This window comes from Hyla sarda, unplaced genomic scaffold, assembly GCF_029499605.1.
Source record: "Hyla sarda isolate aHylSar1 unplaced genomic scaffold, aHylSar1.hap1 scaffold_1428, whole genome shotgun sequence".
Lineage (NCBI taxonomy): Eukaryota > Metazoa > Chordata > Amphibia > Anura > Hylidae > Hyla > Hyla sarda.
In genome coordinates, this window is record NW_026608058.1 from 27,340 (window position 1) to 49,278 (window position 21,939).

At 50.1% G+C, this 21,939-nt stretch overlaps 1 protein-coding gene across 1 annotated transcript; it reads right to left on the minus strand.

The window, feature by feature from the left end:
- Positions 1–228: 228 nt before the first annotated feature.
- On the minus strand, positions 229–21,939 carry TONSL (tonsoku like, DNA repair protein; the record flags this gene model as incomplete). Its single annotated transcript, XM_056552170.1, is given in 23 exon segments — positions 229–1,087; positions 2,185–2,318; positions 2,402–2,475; positions 2,576–2,745; positions 3,271–3,442; positions 3,994–4,301; positions 4,457–4,535; positions 5,478–5,634; positions 5,726–5,820; positions 8,378–9,273; positions 9,396–9,519; positions 9,588–9,751; positions 18,008–18,080; positions 18,155–18,244; positions 18,313–18,371; positions 18,456–18,627; positions 18,713–18,838; positions 18,970–19,122; positions 20,910–21,055; positions 21,179–21,293; positions 21,368–21,539; positions 21,620–21,749; positions 21,925–21,939. Coding segments are annotated over 23 exon segments (3,809 nt in total), but the record flags the coding sequence as incomplete, so codon positions are not given.

The following is a 21,939-nucleotide window of genomic DNA, read 5'->3' on the forward strand; positions in this document are numbered from 1 at the left end:
CAGAGGGTCGGGTGCCGGTAGGGAGTGTAAAACATCAGTAGAGGGTTGGGCACTGGTAGGAACAGTTGGGCAGCGGTAGATAGTTTGGGTGCAGGTAGGTAGGGTTGGGCAGGGAGGTGCTTTGGGCAGGTAGGGTTGGGTGCTGGTAGGTATGGTTGGGCAGCGGTAGATAGTTTGGGTGCTGGTAGGGAGATGCTTTGGGCAGTACATCAATTCATAGACCTCTGATCACTTAATACCTGTTTATTTACAGACGTACAACAAATAAATAGACTTTTCACAAATTACCATAAAATCAGATAAAAACATACATGTGCCCATACAGGCGCAGAACGTTGGCGCACTACACTATTAACGGGGCTCCGCAGCGATATACGCTATTTACACGGTCAATACTAAGTGTACAGATGGCATACTATGTAAATAGCAGGGGTGGTCATGTGACAGTGTGGTGAACAGAAGGTACATAATAATGGCTCCCCCACCAGGCCTGATTGTGCAGCCAAGGTTCAGCGTGTGTTCCGTTACATCCTGGTCTTCTGCTGTTGTGGTACCACCTACTGCTTGCACCAACCCCTTAAACAACTGCACAGAATCGTTTTGGGAGTGAGGTCCCAGACTGAGGAACAGACGACGTCTTCTTCTAGGTCACCAGAGATTACGGTTTCATCATGTCCTCCCATGGGCGCCATCCCCATGTCCTCCCATGGGCGCCATCCCCATGTCCTCCCATGGGCGCCATCCCCATGTCCTCCCATGGGCGCCATCCCCATGTCCTCCCATGGGCGCCATCCCCATGTCCTCCCATGGGCGCCATCCCCATGTCCTCCCATGGGCGCCCTCCCCATGTCCTCCCATGGGCGCCCTCCTCCACCCCATGTCCTCTGGTTGGTCCTGGAGCCTCACGTCAGTCTCTTGAAGAAGAGTTTGTTGTGTTGATTTACGATGAGCGCCTCCCCGGGCCAGGTCTGCAACAACATCTCTCGGTCCTTTTTGGCAAGGCTTTGGGAACAGAGTCTGAGCTCCTGGAGGGAGAAGGACAGGATGTCGAAGGAGCAGCTACTAAAGGGCCCCTGGATACTGCAACCTGGAAAACACAAGCAATGGCGGAGTAAGTAACCAACATCTCTGAGGGCCTCAGGGGCCCGGTCACTGTCCACTGGTGACTACATGACCTGTTTATGGAGAGTCCTTTCAGCTGCTTCTTGGGGTCACAAGCTCTAACCCGTCCCCAGAAAAGAGGACCCCTGTAGTCTATGGTTGGGGACGGTGACCTCCTGGAAATTGGGGATGGATCTCACCAACTCCCAATCTCCTGACATCTCTGAAGGACAGGGAATAAGATGTGTGATCTCCGGCGCGGCACCCCAGTCATACAGTGCACGGAGCAAACTCCGCTCTGTGCCAGATAACTGGCGACCACAGCCGCCACCCCCCCTTTCATGTCTATGTACTAGCCATCACACCCCCTCCCATAGACATGAACCCCTGCAAACAGACATCTTATCCCCTATCCTTGGATAGGGGATAAAATAAAATGTTTTTCGGATGAGTACCACGTTAATGTCCATGGTGACAGCACAATGACTGTTCTATCTCTAGGGCCTCCACGGTGATGACTAATCTATATACAGAAGAAAAAAGGTGCTCGGCCCTGGGTCTTGCAATAGTCTTTGTTGTGGGGGGTAACTGTACTGTACACTTGGGTGGTGCAGTGGCACTTAGACAGAGATGCAACAATGTGGAAGAATAGAATAACAGCGCAGCACTCACCTTTTCCAGTGATTTATTTCAGATCCATAAACATTCCATGTGATGATCCAAGTACAGTGAGGTTCGTGGGGATGACAGGAGAGGGAGCTCCAAAGAGCTCTTGCGGCAACGTTTCGTGGCAAAACCGCTTGGTCACGCTTGGAAGGCGTGACCAAGCGTTTTTTGCCGCAAAACTTTGCCGCAAGAGCTCTTTGGAGCTCCCTCTCCCGTCATCCCCACGAACCTCACTGTACTTGGATCATCACATGGAATGTTTATGGATCTGAAATAAATCACTGGAAAGGGTAAGTGCTGCGCTGTTATTCTTTTCTTCCCCAATGACTAATCTATCTCCAGAGATCACCTCATGGTCACCATCACAGGGTCCAGGCCCAGGTAATAGAGTCGGCACGACGTGGCCGGATATCTCACCTGTGACATTGAGTTCCTTCATTTCTTGGTTTCGCTCCTGAATTCCTTTCAGCAGGTAATGAAATCCATTTGCTCCAATTTTAGGATTTCCCGACAGATCAAGAGAGGTCAAGGAGGAGCAGATGGGGAGACACCTGAGAAGAGAGCAGGGGGGGTCACATGTTACCACCGGACATCCAGCAGCACCTGACGGCACAGAGCACGGCAGCGGACTCACCTGGAAAGATCCCGCACAGACTCATCGCTCAGGTGATTGGTGGAGAGGACAAGGTGAGAGAGGACACAGCCGTCCTGCAGGAGAGGAAGAAAGCGGAGTAAGAGAACGGAAGTGTCACCGGATCAATGTGTAGGGGGGGGCTGTGTGATCACTGGGGGCGTACGATGCGCTCACCTGAGTCAGGTATCGTATCAGAGGCTCCATGATCAGAGCGTCCCCCGCACTTACGGCTCCAAGCTCCAGGCCTGAGATGGTCTCATGGGGAATGGTCTTCAGTACAAGCTCCACCCCTGTGGAACCCAGAGGATTGTGGGAGAGACAGAGGTTCTTCAAGTGAACAGCCCCTGAGAGGACAACAGAACCCATCATCCTCTGACAACCAGACATTATAGAAGATCAGGGAGGCTTAGAGAGGAACGCCGGTTCCACGAGGCGCAGGATAAACTCAGTAGGAAACCAGGTAAAATCAAGATGTATCTTGGGAATAAACCTTCCTTGATTTTACCTGGTTTTCTACTGAGTTTATCCTGCGCCTCGTGGAAGCGGCGGTCCTCTCTGAAGCCTCCCTGATCTCCACGGAGGGCTGCGGATGGCTCTACATATGTGTGTATGTCGGTACACAACTATATGGGGTGAGCGGCTTTCAACCCTCTTGTTTTTAACCCTTTTATCTCGTTTATCACACCAAGGAGCGCTCTCTATCTATCCATAGACATCATACAGGACAGAGTCAGAACTACAGATCCCATCATGCTCTACAGTTTTGTCAGGATATGATGGGAGTTGTAGTTCTACAACAGCTGCAGACCCCTGCTGAATGTGTATGAGACTGCGGAGGAGGCAGGGGGGTCCAGGTCATGTGAGCGCACCTCTGAAGGAGTTGGCCAGTAGGAGGCGATATTGCTGTAAGAACTTGGCGGAGAGCTGGCAGGACTGCAGGCGCAGGGAGCGCAGCACCGGGCAGTGGAGCAGCAGCGATGCCAAGGCCTGTGAGACGCCATCGCCCAGCGGGTTCATGCTCAGGTCCAGCTCCTCCAGGTTCTAGGAGAACAGACAGGACATCACTGAGGGTTCCTCCATCATCATCCACAGGGCCCCTCCCCCATCATCATCCACAGGAGTCCTCCTCAATCATCCTCCTCCTCCACAGGGCTCCTCCCCAATCATCATCCACAGGGCTCCTACATCATCACCCTCATCATCCACAGGGCTCCTCCATCATCATTCATCATCCACAGGGCTTCTCCATCATCATCACCCTCATCATCCACAGGGATCCTCCCCCATCATCGCAACCCACAGGGCTCCTCCCCATCCACAGGGCTCTTTCCCCCATCATCATGACCCTGATCGTCCACAGGGCTCTTCCCCCATCATCACCACCCACAGAGCTCCTCCCCATCCACAGGGCTCCTCCTCCATCATCACCCTCATCATCCACAGGGATCCTCCCCACATCATCGCCACCCACAGGGCTCCTCCCCATCCACAGGGCTCTTCCCCCATCATCATCCTCCACAGGGCTCTTCCCCCATCATCATTCATCACCCACAGGGCTCTTCCCCCATCATCATCACCCACAGGGGTCTCACCTCCAGGGCTCTGTAGTCCGGGGTGCCCGGGGCCGGCACCATCCTCCTGATGCCCTCATGTGTCAGGCGGTTACAGGACAGGTCCAGGTGGGTCAGGTTGGGCATGGTTCCCAGCATGGAGAGCAGCTCCTCCACCTCTGGATCGCCCAGAAGGTTTCCGCTCAGGTGCAGCCGGCGCAGGGAGCTCTGCAGCTTCAGGGAGCGGATGAGTGGACAGAGGTGGCGCCCCTGCAGGGACAGGCGGCACAGGGAAATGGAGGAGCTCATCTCCTGCTGCTCCAGAGCCTTCCGCACAAGGCGATTCTCCTCTACAAGAAGAGCAAACGGTAAAGGGCCCTAACAGGGCAGTCACCAGCAAGGAACCCCCCCCCCCATATACGACAGCCACCACAGGGCCCCCCGTACACGGCAGTCACCAGCGAGGACCCCGTACACGGCAGAACCAGTGAAGCCCCAGTCTTACCCACAGCCAGGCTCTGACAGGCCTTCTTGTAGCGGTCAGTGAGGGGCGGCAGATCCCAGGAGGTCACCTCAGCCACAACCTGCGGGAGATAATCCAACAATGAGACCAAGCACTCTCCTCCAGAGGACCCCCACAGTACACAGCACTCTCCTCCAGAGGACCCCCACAGCACTCTCCTCCAGAGGACCCCCCCCCCCAGTACACAGCACTCTCCTCCAGGGGACCCCTACAGTACACAGCACTCCCCTCCAGAGGACCCCCCACAGTACACAGCACTCTCCTCCAGAGGACCCCCCCCCCCACAGTACACAGCACTCTCCTCCAGAGGACCCCCCCCCCCACAGTACACAGCACTCTCCTCCAGAGGACCCCCCCCCCCACAGTACACAGCACTCTCCTCCAGAGGACCCCCCCCACAGTACACAGCACTCTCCCTTCCAGAGGACCCCCCCCCCCCCCCACAGTACACAGCACTCTCCTCCAGAGGGCCCCCCCCCCACAGTACACAGCACTCTCCTCCAGAGGACCCCCCCCCCACAGTACACAGCACTCTCCCCTCCAAAGGACCCCCCACAGTACACAGCACTCTCCTCCAGAGGACCCCCCCCCCACAGTACACAGCACTCTCCTCCAGTGGACCCCCCCCCCACAGTACACAGCACTCTCCCCTCCAAAGGACCCCCCACAGTACACAGCACTCACCTCCAGAGGACCCCTTCACAGTACACAGCACTCACCTCCAGAGGACCCCTCCACAGTACACAGCACTCACCTCCAGCGGACCCCTCCACAGTACACAGCACTCACCTCCAGCGGACCCCTCCACAGTACACAGCACTCACCTCCAGAGGACCCCTCCACAGTACACAGCACTCACCTCCAGAGGACCCCTCCACAGTACACAGCACTCACCTCCAGAGGACCCCTCCACAGTACACAGCACTCACCTCCAGAGGACCCCCCCACAGTACACAGCACTCACCTCCAGAGGACCCCCCCCCCCACAGTACACAGCACTCACCTCCTCGTTGCTCTGCAGGACATGAAGCACGAGGTCCTCGGGGGCCAGCAGGGCCCCTTCCTTCCTGAGAGTGAGACGGGGAAGGAGCCCACAGCTCTGGTAATAGCGCTGAGAGGCCTGCTCCGCCAACCAGGACACCTCCCGCGTGTCTCCATCACTGAGAGGGATGACGAGTTATTATACATTGTATCGTCACTGCTCCAACCTGCGCTGACACATTGTAACGTCTCCAGCACTTTGTCACCTACCTGTGCGGGATCGGGATGAGAAAGATGTTGTCCTGAACTCTGACCCGCACTCTGATTGGTGGAGGCATAGAAGGGTTCACATTCACTGAGGGGGGCTGGAAGAACAAAAGAGGCAAGTCAGAGGAAGACTGGTCTGATAAGGGCGCTGCCAGTGGGGTGATGGGGGGCTGGAGGATTCTGGCAGGGGCTGGAGCTACAAAACCCAATGATCTGGAAATCCTGATAATCCAGCAAGATGAGGAAATGATATGAAGGCCGTCCCTCAGCTGCTCCTCAGGGCAATTTATATTTAAGAGCCGCAACGAGACACCGAAACTCCGTAAGGCAAATCCATAGTGTACGGGTGTGAATGGTGAGGATGCGGGTGTAGTAGGTGGGTAGTAAACCACGAGCGCAGTTTACTACCAATGAGGAGGCCACTGATTGGCCGGGGCCTCACACCTTCTTTCCTCAGGGAGCAGCTTAGCGTAGATAGTTTAGTTTTACAGGTGGATGGAGCATAGTTTAGGGAGTGTAGCATAGCTTACAATGAAAGGACTACAACTCCCAGCATGTCCAGACAGCCAAAGGCTCTCCAGGCAGGATGGGAGTTGTACTATAGCAACAGTAGCAGAGACAATTGCACTCTATGTTAAAAGGTGTCCTCCGCCCCTTGACAACTTCTTCCTTCTCTAAAGTATAGGAGATAAGATGCCTGATCATGGTGGTCCACCTACTGAGACCCCCACCATCCTGGTGTTCTGGACAGCTTCGGGCGGCCATATTGGTGATGTCATGAATGGAAGGGATGTGGTGCGACATCACAAACATGGCTGCCTGAAGGCGGCATTCTGAACCTAAACGTTTGGAACGCCAGGGTGCCGGCTCAGAGATCCCAGGGGGTCCGGCCTTTGGATAGGGAATAAGTTGTCTAGGGGCAGAGTACCCCTTTAATGTAGCAGAGGAGAGTACGCCCTGCTACATTAAAGGGAAACTGTCAGCTTGTTCACCCACAATACACAGGTTATAGTGCGGGTGACAAGGAGTCCATGGAGGGGTCACTTACTTATGCCCAGTAGGTCCCGAGATATGTCCCCCAGAAGATCCTCTGCTGATTTCAGTGAATAGCACACAGGGGGCGGGGCTCTGACTTAATTTACATATTCATGGTCTGTGACTCCACATACTAGTGAAGTGGAGTCAAAGAATATATGTAAATTAAGCCACAGAGCCCCGCCCCATGCACACATTTCACTAAAGTCAGCTGAAAATCTTCTGAGGGACATATCTTGGGACCTACTGGACATATGTAAGTAAGTGACCCCTCCATGGACTCCTGGTCACCCGCACTATAACCTGTGTATTGTGGGTGAACAGGCTGACAGTTTTCCTTTAATGTAGCAGAGGTGAGCGCGCCCAGAGCAGCACTAGTTAAATCATTAGGGGTATACAGCCATCTATATACAGGGACATATTTTATCGATCCGGCCGGATGACCGGGCAGTATCTCTTATTTATATGTCACTGTGCCACTTTTACGTGTTTGTTTGTACACAGGATTGTCAGAATGCGGTGGCCCTTCTGGGTGTCGCTCCTGGTGGTCTAGGGGAGGTGTGTGTGCCCATCAGGTTCCTCACCTCCCTGCAACCCCTGGGCATCTTGTCTTCGGTGGAGAGGCCATCAGTATACGGCTCCTCGGCTGATACCTTGGCTAACGCCTAGGTTGAAGTCAGGGGCATTTGTGGCCCCTTAGTAGCTTCGGTGAAAAGGGGCATCGCACCTGGATCCTTGCAGGTGCCTTTTGGCCCGGAGGTGAAGGGTAGGTTTGTTGGGGGGGCTTCTCTCCTGTTGGAGAAGGGCTTAGCGATAGACCGCATCCTTTGTGTACGTTATTTTTTTCAGTGTGACACGTTTGCACTTTTTCTTGCACTTTGGGTGATGGAGAGCACGTGCCTCGGGTCAAAAAAAAAAAAAGAAAGCCATCTATACTATATAGATGTATACTAGTCAGAAGGCCACTTGCCCACCTCCATTCCCGCTACATCAGTAGAGGCGGAGCTACACAGGAAGATGACTGGTAAGATAGGCTCTCCAGGCGGAGAGCACCCAGAAATGTACTAACCCATCATCTTTTGTGTTTTTCTTCTCTTCCTGTTTCAGGTACATGAAGGGGGAGGACTACGTCAGATGTGTTCGACTATGTCCATGACCTGCATTTTTTTTGTTTTAATAAAATGGTTAATGAGGGCTGTGGAGGTTTTTTTTTTTTTTTTTAATACTTTACAGGTTTAGTCGTGGAATAGTTAGCGCCAACCCCCCCCCCCAATTATCACCCAGGTACCTACCTCCACAGGGGTACCAGGAGACATATTTTTATTCTCAGCTAGATACCAACCAAGCAGCTCCCTGGGCTGGGCCGAGTGTGTGGGCAGGGTGTGTGCGGCCCAGCCAATCAGAAAGCAGCAGCTGCAAGGTCCGTAGAAAACTTTACTGCTCCGGATTACCAGACCCTCACTTCATCCATCTGACTACAGGGTATGAAGGAGTGAGACCTGATGTAAAGCACAGAGGTACGAAGGATCGGGATGGGTCTGCTTTGTTATAGGACTAGTGACGTCTGGGGATGATGAAAGTAGAGATCTCATTCACCGATCCCCCCCCCCACTGACCCACCTGAGTGATGGCAGGAGAAGGGGTGCCCCCGCCATCCATACTTGTGTTCATTGCTCTGGCGCTGTCCATTATGCGGGGGATGGAGACGTCATTCTGCCCCCCCTGACAGCTCTTCGTGCGCCCCACCACAGCCCGGTCTACAATCTGTGTCAGCTTGGTCTGGCGGGAGCGTTTTCTGGACAGAGTACGAGGGACGGCCTTCTCCCTCCGGCGGAGTGCTGCCTCAGCCGTCTCTTCCTCACTAGACTCCTCTATCTCCTCCACCTCCAGGCTTCCCGGGGACCTGCGGCTTCTCTTTCTGGAGCGAGAGTCCACCAATAAATCATCTTCCAGCCAATCATCTCCAAGGTAATCTTCTGAGGGCACCAGGGCCCACATGGACGCCGGCTCCTCAGGGCTGGGGGCCACCTCTGGTAGTGCCAGGCTCTGGGTCAGCAGGCGGGATTTGGCACTGCCCAGACCTTGCATGGCTTTCTGGTAGGCTTCTCTTCCGCTCTCCGGGAGCCTGGGAGGATCTGGCCCCGCACTTCTCTCCCTGACGTCTGAATCAGAGGATGACATTGGCGCTCCAAGACGTGGCCGCTTCTTTACTGGTCTGAGAGGGGTCATAAGCTGCTCGGGCTCCTCTATGGGCGCATCCTCCTCCTCAGGGATTTGGGTGCTGGATCGGAGTGGAGGAGAGCGATGTATGGGGAAATCCTTGTCTTCTGGGCTGGACTGTCGCAGGTGCCTGTGCATTCGATGCTCTGTCACTGAGCGACCTCTTGGAGTGGCAGAGTTTTCCTGCTGCTTCCTAGAGGAATAAGAGGGGCTGACCATAAGTGGTTCGGAGCCCTCCGCATCAAAAAGCTCGCTGTCCTGGAGCTCGGGGGCCGGCTTAGGAGTGGAGGAGACTGCTGCAAGGGAACAGGAGAGAAGATGGAGGGTCAGTATTGTGTGTGTCCAGCAGGTTCCCCCCATGTTCACCATTTACAGAGAGGTTATCAGGCTCCAACAACACATGGCCCCGGGCCCTTACCCCTTCCCTCCAGGGCATCCCGCAGCATCTTTTCCGTCTCCTTACAGTCCCTCCGCGTCTCCTGGTCCAGGTGCTTCCCGTATATGTGAATCCATTCCTGCAGGCTGCCGAGTGGGGTCACTCCCTATGGAGACAACAGAGATAAGATCTATGTACAATATAAGGGGCCGCTATGGATGCAGGGACACCCACCTTGGTGTTCTTTTGGGTTACAGACGCTCCTCTTTTTATCAGCAGCTGAGCCACGTGAAAGTTACCACTGGAAAGAGCATCATGGAGGGGAGTGATCCCTTCACACAATGGACCCCCAGGATCATTGATGTTCGCCCCGTGCTCAAGCAGTAACTGGACAATATCTGCAGATAAAAATAGAAATCAGTAAGGAACCTGCAGAGGCTGGAGGCCCAGTATATGGGAGACAAAGAGGCCAGGGGGGTAAGGGAGCAGATGGACAAATAGGCCGGGGAGCAAGGGAGCCAAGGAAAGAAGAGGCCAGAGGCTTGAGACAGGTTGGGGGAGGCAAGAGGCCAGGAAGGCCTGGGGGGGGGGGGGGGGGGGGTGTTCAGTGCTTCTGGGAGAAGGTCTACAGTATTACCAGAGGGAGATCAATGGAGGTCAAGGGGCAAGGGACTGATTGGAATGGACAAAGATGCCAGAACAAAGATTTTCTATGATGGGAGTAGTAGTTTCCCCAGGCTGCTGGAGTCTGCAAACGGCTGTGGTGACTCTGCAGTAGCGCTTGTACTACTAGTCCCATCATGGAACAGAGCCTTCCCCTTAGTGGAGCGTTCAGATCCGCACCAATCCCAGCGCTCAGTACAGCTGTAAATGAAGACCAATCCTCTGGATCCAGCTCCTCAATACAAACCATTCTTTATTGAGGCTACATCTACACAGATTATTACTACCACGATAGAACCCTCTGTACTGTGTGTACACTGATTACTACAGCAACGATAGAACCCTCTGTACTGTGTCTACACTGATTACTACAGCAACGATAGAACCCTCTGTACTGTGTCTACACTGATTACTACAGCAACGATAGAACCCTCTGTACTGTGTCTACACTGATTACTACCGCAACGATAGAACCCTCTGTACTGTGTCTACATGGATTACTACCACAACGATAGAACCCTCTGTACTGTGTCTACACTGATTACTACCGCAACGATAGAACCCTCTGTACTGTGTCTACACTGATTACTACAGCAACGATAGAACCCTCTGTACTGTGTCTACACTGATTACTACAGCAACGATAGAACCCTCTGTACTGTGTCTACACTGATTACTACAGCAACGATAGAACCCTCTGTACTGTGTCTACATGGATTACTACAGCAACGATAGAACCCTCTGTACTGTGTCTACATGGATTACTACCGCAACGATAGAACCCTCTGTACTGTGTCTACATGGATTACTACAGCAACGATAGAACCCTCTGTACTGTGTCTACATGGATTACTACCGCAACGATAGAACCCTCTGTACTGTGTCTACACGGATTACTACCACAATAGAACCCTCTGTACTGTGTCTACATGGATTACTACCACAACGATAGAACCCTCTGTACTGTGTCTACACTGATTACTACAGCAACGATAGAACCCTCTGTACTGTGTCTACACTGATTACTACAGCAACGATAGAACCCTCTGTACTGTGTCTACACTGATTACTACAGCAACGATAGAACCCTCTGTACTGTGTCTACATGGATTACTACAGCAACGATAGAACCCTCTGTACTGTGTCTACATGGATTACTACCGCAACGATAGAACCCTCTGTACTGTGTCTACACGGATTACTACCACAATAGAACCCTCTGTACTGTGTCTACATGGATTACTACCGCAACGATAGAACCCTCTGTACTGTGTCTACATGGATTACTACCGCAACGATAGAACCCTCTGTACTGTGTCTACATGGATTACTACAGCAACTAGAGAACCCTCTGTACTGTGCCTACAAGATCTATACAGGTTACTACAGCAAAGATATAACCCTCTGTACTGTGCCTACAAGATCTATACAGGTTACTACAGCAACGATAGAACCCTCTGTACTGTGCCTACAAGATCTATACAGGTTACTACAGCAACGATAGAACCCTCTGTACTGTGCCTACAAGATCTATACAGGTTACTACAGCAACGATAGAACCCTCTGTACTGTGCCTACAAGATCTATACAGGTTACTACAGCAAAGATATAACCCTCTGTACTGTGCCTACAAGATCTATACAGGTTACTACAGCAACGATAGAACCCTCTGTACTGTGTCTACAAGATCTATACAGGTTACTACAGCAACGATAGAACCCTCTGTACTGTGCCTACAAGATCTATACAGGTTACTACAGCAACGATAGAACCCTCTGTACTGTGCCTACAAGATCTATACAGGTTACTACAGCAACGATAGAACCCTCTGTACTGTGCCTACAAGATCTATACAGGTTACTACAGCAAAGATATAACCCTCTGTACTGTGCCTACAAGATCTATACAGGTTACTACAGCAACGATAGAACCCTCTGTACTGTGCCTACAAGATCTATACAGGTTACTACAGCAAAGATATAACCCTCTGTACTGTGCCTACAAGATCTATACAGGTTACTACAGCAACGATAGAACCCTCTGTACTGTGCCTACAAGATCTATACAGGTTACTACAGCAAAGATATAACCCTCTGTACTGTGCCTACAAGATCTATACAGGTTACTACAGCAACGATGGAACCCTCTGTACTGTGCCTACAAGATCTATACAGGTTACTACAGCAACGATGGAACCCTTTGTTCCGCAAGCACTTAGTATTTCCTGTGTTTGTGACTATTGCACTAGGGGACATCACGCAGTGTAGATTTTTTTTTTTTGGTACATTCGCACAAACTCTAGTTTATATTTCTGCCATTTTCTGCTCTTCTTGTGCACATGTGGATATGTTTTTATTATCGGTGTATACTGATTGTGGGGACGTCAGCTCTCGTGAGGTTGAGAATTAATCGCGTTTTTCCTTTGCTATAATGTTCGTGGCCCCATATACTTCTGGATTGTTATATTCGCTACACAAAAGTTTTTGTTTTTTTTGAGTTTTAGTTTTTTGAACTATTTCTTTTACAGTCAATTCACCAACGGGAATCACTCGTGCAATGTGAACAGGGTGGTTGTGTCTGCCCAAAACATGGTGTTACCAGATACCGGTATATGATGTGCGGAGGTCTGAATGTCTTCTCCCACAATACCATGTCTGTGGGTCGTACACTACATGTGAATTTTATATTCTAGTCCTATTCACAGTCCACAAGAAGCGGTACAAGGTCTCCATCCAGATGATAAAGACATCAACCAGGAATCTCCCAAACCACTGAATAGAATTGGAGAACGGGTTCTGCTGAGAGTAATCATCATCTCTTCCCAGAATTACATGGTTAAATTGGCCATGGAGGGGGAATGACGTGACCCCATAGAAGCCCCAATCCTCTGGATGAGTTCTTGTCTAACAAGAAGCTGTCGGATAAATTTGCTGGTGTATTTGCTGTATTTTTTTTTAGGTGGAAGTCGAGAGCGGTCATGGTACACAACCGTACACCATCACGGCATAGCCACTTCCACCTCATACGACTAAAAAGGTTTTCAGGAAATCACAGGGTCCTTGAGATAGTCACAGACTCTTTGGGCCATTAGTTGCAGTAATTGGTCTAACCAAAGTGACATTCGTTTCAATATGGATCCCCTAATGGGCACAATGGGGGGGGGGGGGGGGGGGAGGAGACATGATGCCTTCAAGTGTCTTGGGATGAGCACAGTTTGGGTTCTATGGGGTCGGGTTGAGATGTTTCACTTCCCTTATCTACATTTATCTAGAGATAATGGACCGGGGGCGTAAAAACCCTCGGGCAGAATATAGAACATGTGACAGTCCTGACCTCAAAAGGATATAGGAGAAATTATTACAGAAGACTTAAAAGGTAGGAAGACCATGTAATAGAGCAGCAGGAAACGCTAGCAGAATGCTTGGATGTATAGGGAGAGGTATAAGCAGTAGAAAGAGAGACGTGTTCATGGGTTTATAGGGAGAGGTATAAGCAGTAGAGAGGGAAGTGTTCATGGGTGCATAGGGAGAGGTATAAGCAGTAGAGAGAAATGATCATGTGTGTATAGGGAGAGGTATAAGCAGTAGAGAGAAGTGCTCATGGGTGAATAGGGAGAGGTATAAGCAGTAGAGGGAAGTGTTCATGGGTTTATAGGGAGAGGTATAAGCAGTAGAGAGGGAAGTGTTCATGGGTGCATAGGGAGAGGTATAAGCAGTAGAGAGAAATGATCATGTGTGTATAGGGAGAGGTATAAGCAGTAGAGAGAAGTGCTCATGGGTGTATATGGAGAGGCATAAGCAGTAGAGAGAAGTGCTCATGGGTGTATATGGAGAGGTATAAGCAGTAGAGAGAAGTGCTCATGGGTGCATAGGGAGAGGTATAAGCAGTAGAGAGAAATGATCATGTGTGTATAGGGAGAGGTATAAGCAGTAGAGAGAAGTGCTCATGGGTGTATAGGGAGAGGTATAAGCAGTAGAGAGAAGTGCTCATGGGTGTATATGGAGAGGTATAAGCAGTAAAGAGAAGTGCTCATGCCGCTGTACAGGACACTGGTGAGACCTCACTTGGAGTATTGTGTGCAGTACTGGAGGCCGTATCTCCAGAAGGATATAGATTCTCTAGAGAGAGTCCAGAGAAGATACTAAACTAGGACATGGAGGATAAAACGTACCAGGAAAGGTTACAGGACCTGAACATGTATAGAAGAAAGAAGAGACTGAGGGACATGATAGAGACTTTATATACAGAAAGGGAATCAACACGGGAAAGAAGATATATAAGAGAAGAAAAACCACCACAAGAGGACAGAGTGTTATATAGAGGACAGAGTGTTATATATATATGAGAGAGGACATAGTGTTTATATATATATATATATAGAGGACATAGTGTTATATAGAGGACATAGTGTTATATATATATGAGAGAGGACATAGTGTTTATATATATATATATATAACACTATGTCCTCTCTCATATATATATAACACTATGTCCTCTATATATATAACACTATGTCCTCTATATATATAACACTATGTCCTCTATATATATATATATATATATATATATATATATATATATATATATATATATATATAACACTATGTCCTCTCTCATATATATATATAACACTATGTCCTCATATATATATATCACTATGTCCTCTCATATATATATATATATATATATATATATATATATATATATATATATCAGGAAGTATTACTTTACTGAGAGAGTAGTGGATACAGGGAATATCCTTCCTGCAGAAGTGGTCGCTGCAAATACAGTGAAGGAGTTTAAACATGTATGGGATAAGCATAAGGCTATCCTTCATATAAGATAGGGATAGGTATAAGGCTATCCTTCATATAAGATAGGGATAGGTATAAGGATATCCTTCATATAAGATAGAGATGGGTATAAGGCTATCCTTCATATAAGATAGGGATAGGTATAAGGCTATCCTTCATATAAGATAGGGATAGGTATAAGGCTATCCTTCATATAAGATAGGGATAGGTATAAGGCTATCCTCCATATAAGATAGAGATAGGCATAAGGTTATCCTTCATATAAGAAAGGGATAGGTATAAGACTATCCTTCATATAAGATAGAGATAGGTATAAGGCTATCCTTCATATAAGATAGAGATAGGTATAAGGCTATCCTTCATATAAGATAGAGATAGGTATAAGACTATCCTTCATATAAGATAGAGATAGGTATAAGACTATCCTTCATATAAGATAGAGATAGGTATAAGGCTATCCTTCATATAAGATAGGGATAGGTATAAGACTATCCTTCATATAAGATAGGGATAGGTATAAGACTATCCTTCATATAAGATAGAGATAGGTATAAGGCCATCCTTCATATAAGATAGGGATAGGTATAAGGCCATCCTTCATATAAGATAGAGATAGGTATAAGGATATCCTTCATATAAGATAGGGATAGGTATAAGGCTATCCTTCATATAAGATAGGGATAGGTATAAGACTATCCTTCATATAAGATAGAGATAGGTATAAGGCTATCCTTCATATGAGATAGAGATAGGTATAAGGCTATCCTTCATATAAGATAGGGATAGGTATAAGGCTGTCCTTCATATAAGATAGAGATAGGTATAAGGCTATCCTCCATATAAGATAGGGATAGGTATAAGGCTATCCTTCATATAAGATAGGGATAGGTATAAGGATATCCTTCATATAAGATAGAGATAGGTATAAGACTATCCTTCATATAAGATAGGGATAGGTATAAGACTATCCTTCATATAAGATAGGGATAGGTATAAGACTATCCTTCATATAAGATAGAGATAGGTATAAGGATATCCTTCATATAAGATAGAGATAGGTATAAGACTATCCTTCATATAAGATAGGGATAGGTATAAGACTATCCTTCATATAAGATAGGGATAGGTATAAGACTATCCTTCATATAAGATAGGGATAGGGACTATTCATAGGATTCAGATTATTGTGCCAAATGGTTCTTATCTGCCGACATATTCTGCATGTGTATATTATATATATATATATATATATATATATATATATATATATATATATAATATATCTATCTGTGTGTGTGTGTGTGTATGTGGTTTATGTTGTGTGTGTTTGTATGTGTGTGCGTTTGTTGTGTGAATGTGTGTTTGGTGTGTATGCGTATATATATGTATGTGTGTGTGTGTGTATATATATGTGTGTGTATGTGGTTTATGTTGTGTGTGTTTGTTGTGTGAATGTGTGTGTTTGTTATGTATGTGTGTATGTTGTGTATTGTGCGTGCGTTTGTATGCATGTGTGTTTATTGTGCGTGCGTTGTGTGCATGTGTGTTTATTGTGCGTGCGTTGTGTGCGTGTGTTTATTGTGCGTGCGTTGTGTGCGTGTGTTTATTGTGCGTGCGTTGTGTGCGTGTGTTTATTGTGCGTGCGTTGTGTGCGTGTGTTTATTGTGCGTGCGTTGTGTGCGTGTGTTTATTGTGCGTGCGTTGTGTGCGTGCGTTGTGTGCGTATGTTGTGTGCGTGCGTTGTGTGCGTATGTATGTGTTGTGTGTGTATGTGTTGTGTGTGTTGTGTGCGTGTGTGTTGTGTGCGTGTGTGTTGTGTGCGTGTGTGTTGTGTGCGTGTGTGTTGTGTGCGTGTGTGTTGTGTGCGTGTGTGTTGTGTGCGTGTGTGTTGTGTGCGTGTGTGTTGTGTGCGTGTGTTTTTGTTGTGTGTGTTTTTGTTGTGTGCGTGTGGTGTGTGTGTTTTTGTTGTGTGTGTTTTTGTTGTGTGCGTGTGGTGTGTGTTTTTGTTGTGTGTGTTTTTGTTGTGTGCGTGTGTGTGTTTTTGTTGTGTGTGTGTGTTTTTGTTGTGTGTGTGTGTGTGTTTTTGTTGTGTGTGTGTGTTTTTGTTGTGTGTGTTTGTGTGTGTTTTTGTTGTGTGCGTGTGTTTTTGTTGTGTGTGTTTTTGTTGTGTGCGTGTGGTGTGTGCGTGTGTGTTTTTGTTGTGTGTGTGGTGTGTGCGTGTGGTGTGTGTGTGTTTTTGTTGTGTGCGTGTGGTGTGTGTGTGTTTTTGTTGTGTGTGTTTTTGTTGTGTGCGTGTGGTGTGTGCGTGTGGTGTGTGCGTGTTTTTGTTGTGTGTGTGTGGTGTGTGTGTGTTTTTGTTGTGTGTGTTTTTGTTGTGTGCGTGTGGTGTGTGTGTGTTTTTGTTGTGTGTGTTTTTGTTGTGTGCGTGTGGTGTGTGCGTGTGGTGTGTGTGTTTTTGTTGTGTGCGTGTGGTGTGTGTGTGTTTTTGTTGTGTGTGTTTTTGTTGTGTGCGTGTGGTGTGTGTGTTTTTGTTGTGTGTGTTTTTGTTGTGTGTGTTTGTGTGTGTTTTTGTTGTGTGCGTGTGTTTTTGTTGTGTGTGTTTTTGTTGTGTGCGTGTGGTGTGTGCGTGTGTGTTTTTGTTGTGTGTGTTTTTGTTGTGTGTGTGTTGTGTCCCCATTCCTGAACAGGTTGTACAATCCTATTGTACGTAGTCCATGATATTCCCGGCCTAATGTGCCATGCTGATGGTTCGGTCAGGTTGTGGGGACGTATATCTTGGTCGCTCCTCACTTATTAATCTGACCGATTCCTTTTTGATTATTCTGACGATCCATATTACAAGTTCTAGATTGCAAAGGATTAAAAATGGCAATTGAGGCTTGGAAGGGTTAAATGTCAGGAGATGACTTCAGGACTATCCCGTCTTCTGTCCGGATTCGGTGCAGACGATGATTCCTGAGGTTTGTTTCCCATATTTCTTATAATTCTCAGTGTATAGACCAGCACAGCTAGGGTTAACTACTGCTGTATAAGCGGAAAGAAACGGAGGAGCGCGAGCGGTAACCAAACAAAACGGATGGGGGGGATGGGTACAGATACCAGAGATAATACAGAGGACGGGGGGTGCAGACAGAGGGCACTAGAGCGGCACCATATACCGTCACGTCAGCTCACCTAGGTGTCCATGGTTACAGGCCTCATGAAGGGGGGTCCATCCACAGTAATCTCGGGGGTTCAGGGGGTGTCCCTGGAATACAGGAATTAATTTGTTAATGTGGCAGCCCCCCCACAGTCAGCAGTTTGGGAGTGGCCCCCACTCACCTTCTCCAGTAGGCACTCCACCATCTTGGCGTTCCCTTCGATACAGGCGCGATGCAGAACCGTCTCCCCCTTCTCATTACGGCGATTCCACTAATGAGAGACAGCGAGGGTTAATGAGCGGAATGAATACGGGGGTCTCCCTACTAACCTGCACTCACCCGCACGGCCCTCCTCCGCCCCGGCACAGACTTCTCGTATCCCTCCAGGTCGTCGTCCTCTGTAATAGACAACAAAAGGCGTATCCTGTTAACCCTGCGTGTTCCGGGTCTGATGTCGGGGGGGGGGGGTCTCCGGTACCTACCGCTCTGGGACAGCTCCAGCTCGCTCTCCTGCAGGGGGTCACTGTTCTCCTCGTCCTCACTGCTCTCCCCACTCTCCCCACCACAGAGCTCGTGTAACTCCGCCGCCGTCTCCTCCACATCCGGGGCCCCCCACTTCTGCTGGACGCTGAGGAGCTGCCGCAGGGCCTTCCTCTGGAGATGGAAACAAGTGGTGGGGGAGGGTCTACAGAGTCCGTGCGGGGGGGGGGGGGGGGGTACAATGTAGCTTGGGGCTCACCTGTAGTTGGGCATCTCCAGCCTCTCGGGCGCACTTCCTGGCACTGTTTAGGCAGCTCTGCACCTCCTTGTACCCCTGACCATCCTCCTCCAATGCCAGCGCCATGTTCAACCACGTCTTACACTCCTGGAAGGCGGGAACATCTTAATAATGGTCACAGCCGCCCACCAGACCACCCCCAATCACTGCTGAAGAGACGGCACTATAGATATGACCCAGGGATGACCTCAGAGCTCCACCCCTCTCGACCTTCTCACCTCGCGGGGATTCCCTCTGCGCAGGTCCAGCTCAGCTCGATAGTGCTCCACGGCCTGACGATAGTCCCTGAGGTCACTAAAGGTCGCAGCCAGGGACACATGGATGACTGCAAGCTCCCGGTCAGGACGGCACAAGGACTCGGCGCAGCGAAGCTACAACAAGAGGCATAGGAAACCATCATGAAGACCACCGCCCACCCCCTGCTGACTGCTCCACCGTCATCAAGACCACCGCCCACCCCCTGCTGACTGCTCCACCGTCATCAAGACCACCGCCCACCCCCTGCTGACTGCTCCACCATCATCAAGACCACCGCCCACCCCCTGCTGACTGCTCCACCATCATCAAGACCACCGCCCACCCCCTGCTGACTGCTCCACCATCATCAAGACCACCGCCCACCCCCTGCTGACTGCTCCACCATCATCAAGACCACCGCCCACCCCCTGCTGACTGCTCCACCATCATCAAGACCACCGCCCACCCCCTGCTGACTGCTCCACCATCATCAAGACCACCGCCCACCCCCTGCTGACTGCTCCACCATCATCAAGACCACCGCCCACCCCCTGCTGACTGCTCCACCATCATCAAGACCACAGCCCACCCCCTGCTGACTGCTCCACCATCATCAAGACCACAGCCCACCCCCTGCTGACTGCTCCACCATCATGAAGACCACCGTCCACCCCCTACTGACTGCTACATCATCATGAAGACCACCGTCCACCCCCTACTGACTGCTACACCATCATTAAGACCACCGTCCACCCCCTACTGACTGCTCCACCATCATGAAGACCACCGTCCACCCCCTACTGACTGCTACATCATGAAGACCATTGCCTACCCCTGCTGACTGCTCCACCATCATGAAGACCACCGTCCACCCCCTACTGACTGCTCCACCATCATGAAGACCACCGTCCACCCCTACTGACTGCTACATCATCATGAAGACCACCGTCCACCCCCTACTGACTGCTACATCATCATGAAGACCACTGCCCACCCCCTGCTGACTGCTCCACCATCATGAAGACCACAGCCCACCCCCTGCTGACTGCTCCACCATCATCAAGACCACCGCCCACCCCCTGCTGACTGCTCCACCATCATCAAGACCACCGCCCACCCCCTGCTGACTGCTCCACCATCATCAAGACCACCGCCCACCCCCTGCTGACTGCTCCACCATCATCAAGACCACAGCCCACCCCCTGCTGACTGCTCCACCATCATGAAGACCACCGTCCACCCCCTACTGACTGCTCCACCATCATGAAGACCACCGTCCACCCCCTACTGACTGCTACATCATCATGAAGACCACCGTCCACCCCCTACTGACTGCTACATCATCATGAAGACCATTGCCTACCCCTGCTGACTGCTCCACCATCATGAAGACCACCGCCCACCCCCTACTGACTGCTACACCATCATGAAGACCACCACCCACCCCCTAACCATGTGCATGGATCATGGCAGGAGCAAGAAGAAGGAAGTGCATCCTTACAGAAGATCTCAGGTTCCGGAGTACAGGGCCCGATCGGGCACAGTGGGTGGAGCTTCAGGTAGCCGGGAAAGTTTAGCAAAAATGAGGTTTATGTAAAATATGACACATACCTCATGTAAGGATCAGCCGAGGACATCATAGAGCTCTGCCCAGCACAGTTTAAGCATGTGTAAGCCCCACCCTCACACAGCATGAGCATGTGTAAGCCCCACCCCCGCACAGCATGAGAATGTAATCCCAACCCCAGCTTGAGAATGTGTAAGCTCCACCCACCAATCCCTCCAAAAGCTTGAGCATATGTAAGCTCCACCCCTGCACAGCATGAGCATGTGAAAGCTCCACCCCAACAGAGCAGATAGGGGTCTGGACACATTCCCGGTAGACGGCAGAATAATCCCATACACAGTATAAGGCCCTTACCTGCATCTTATAATACTCCACAGCTTTCCTGTAGCAGCCGACCTTACAGTAGAGGTCCCCCAGTTGCTCATTCAAGGACAGCGCCCCCTGCTGGGTGCTTTCTGTCAGCTCTGACAACATCTCTTCCAGCTGACACCCTTTAATCGCTGAAAGACACAGATACATGGTTATTATAGAGGAGTCGGAGCCCCTGCCAGGAATGAGGAGGATGTTGTATGTTGGGCCCCTGGAATGTGGGGGGTTATATTAGGGGACACAGAATAATTCACCGTATTTCAGGCTCCGGCGCACTGTGTCACGGTCGGACTCCTGCAGACTGCCCAGGCGGAACGCTTTCTTCAGAGACCGCTTTCCTGCAGAGAAGTCTCCCAGAGATAGCAGAGTCTGGAGGAGGAGAAAGACAGTGAGCAATGGCAGCTCCAGCTGAATGTGTGACCGCCGCTCTGGAGCGCCCTCACCTGGCCGATGCTGCAGTAACATTCGCTCTCCATGTACTTGTCGCGCATACGTACTGCGCACTCCCGGGCCGCCTCCCAGCAGCGGATGGCTTTGGAGTGCTCACCGTTGCGCAGGTGGATGCTGGCGAGGTTGGAGTTGGCTCTGTACAGATCCTCATGGAGCTGGGTCTGTCTGTGAGAGAAAGAAGGCGGGGCTAAGTCAGGGGAGGGGCTGGGGCGGAGAGAATACACAGATAAAGAGGACGCCATTACTCTGCGATGAAGATGCTCTTCCTGATGTAGAAGCTGCACTTATCCGCCTGCCCCATGATGTCGTACAGGAAGCCGAGGTTCAGGAAGAGGCGTGCGCGCATCTCACTCAGGTCACGTGACAACACTTTACCTGATACAGAGGGGAGAATCAGAGGCTGACACCAAGGTAGTCACAGCCCACCCCCTAAATCATGTGACACCCATACTGGATGATGGGATTTACATTACCCTGGGGCCCCTGGAATAAGGCACCAGAGAAGTGTGATGGTCAGGGGGCCACGCTCATGACACGGACTGTACCTCACCCTCCAGCTTATTGT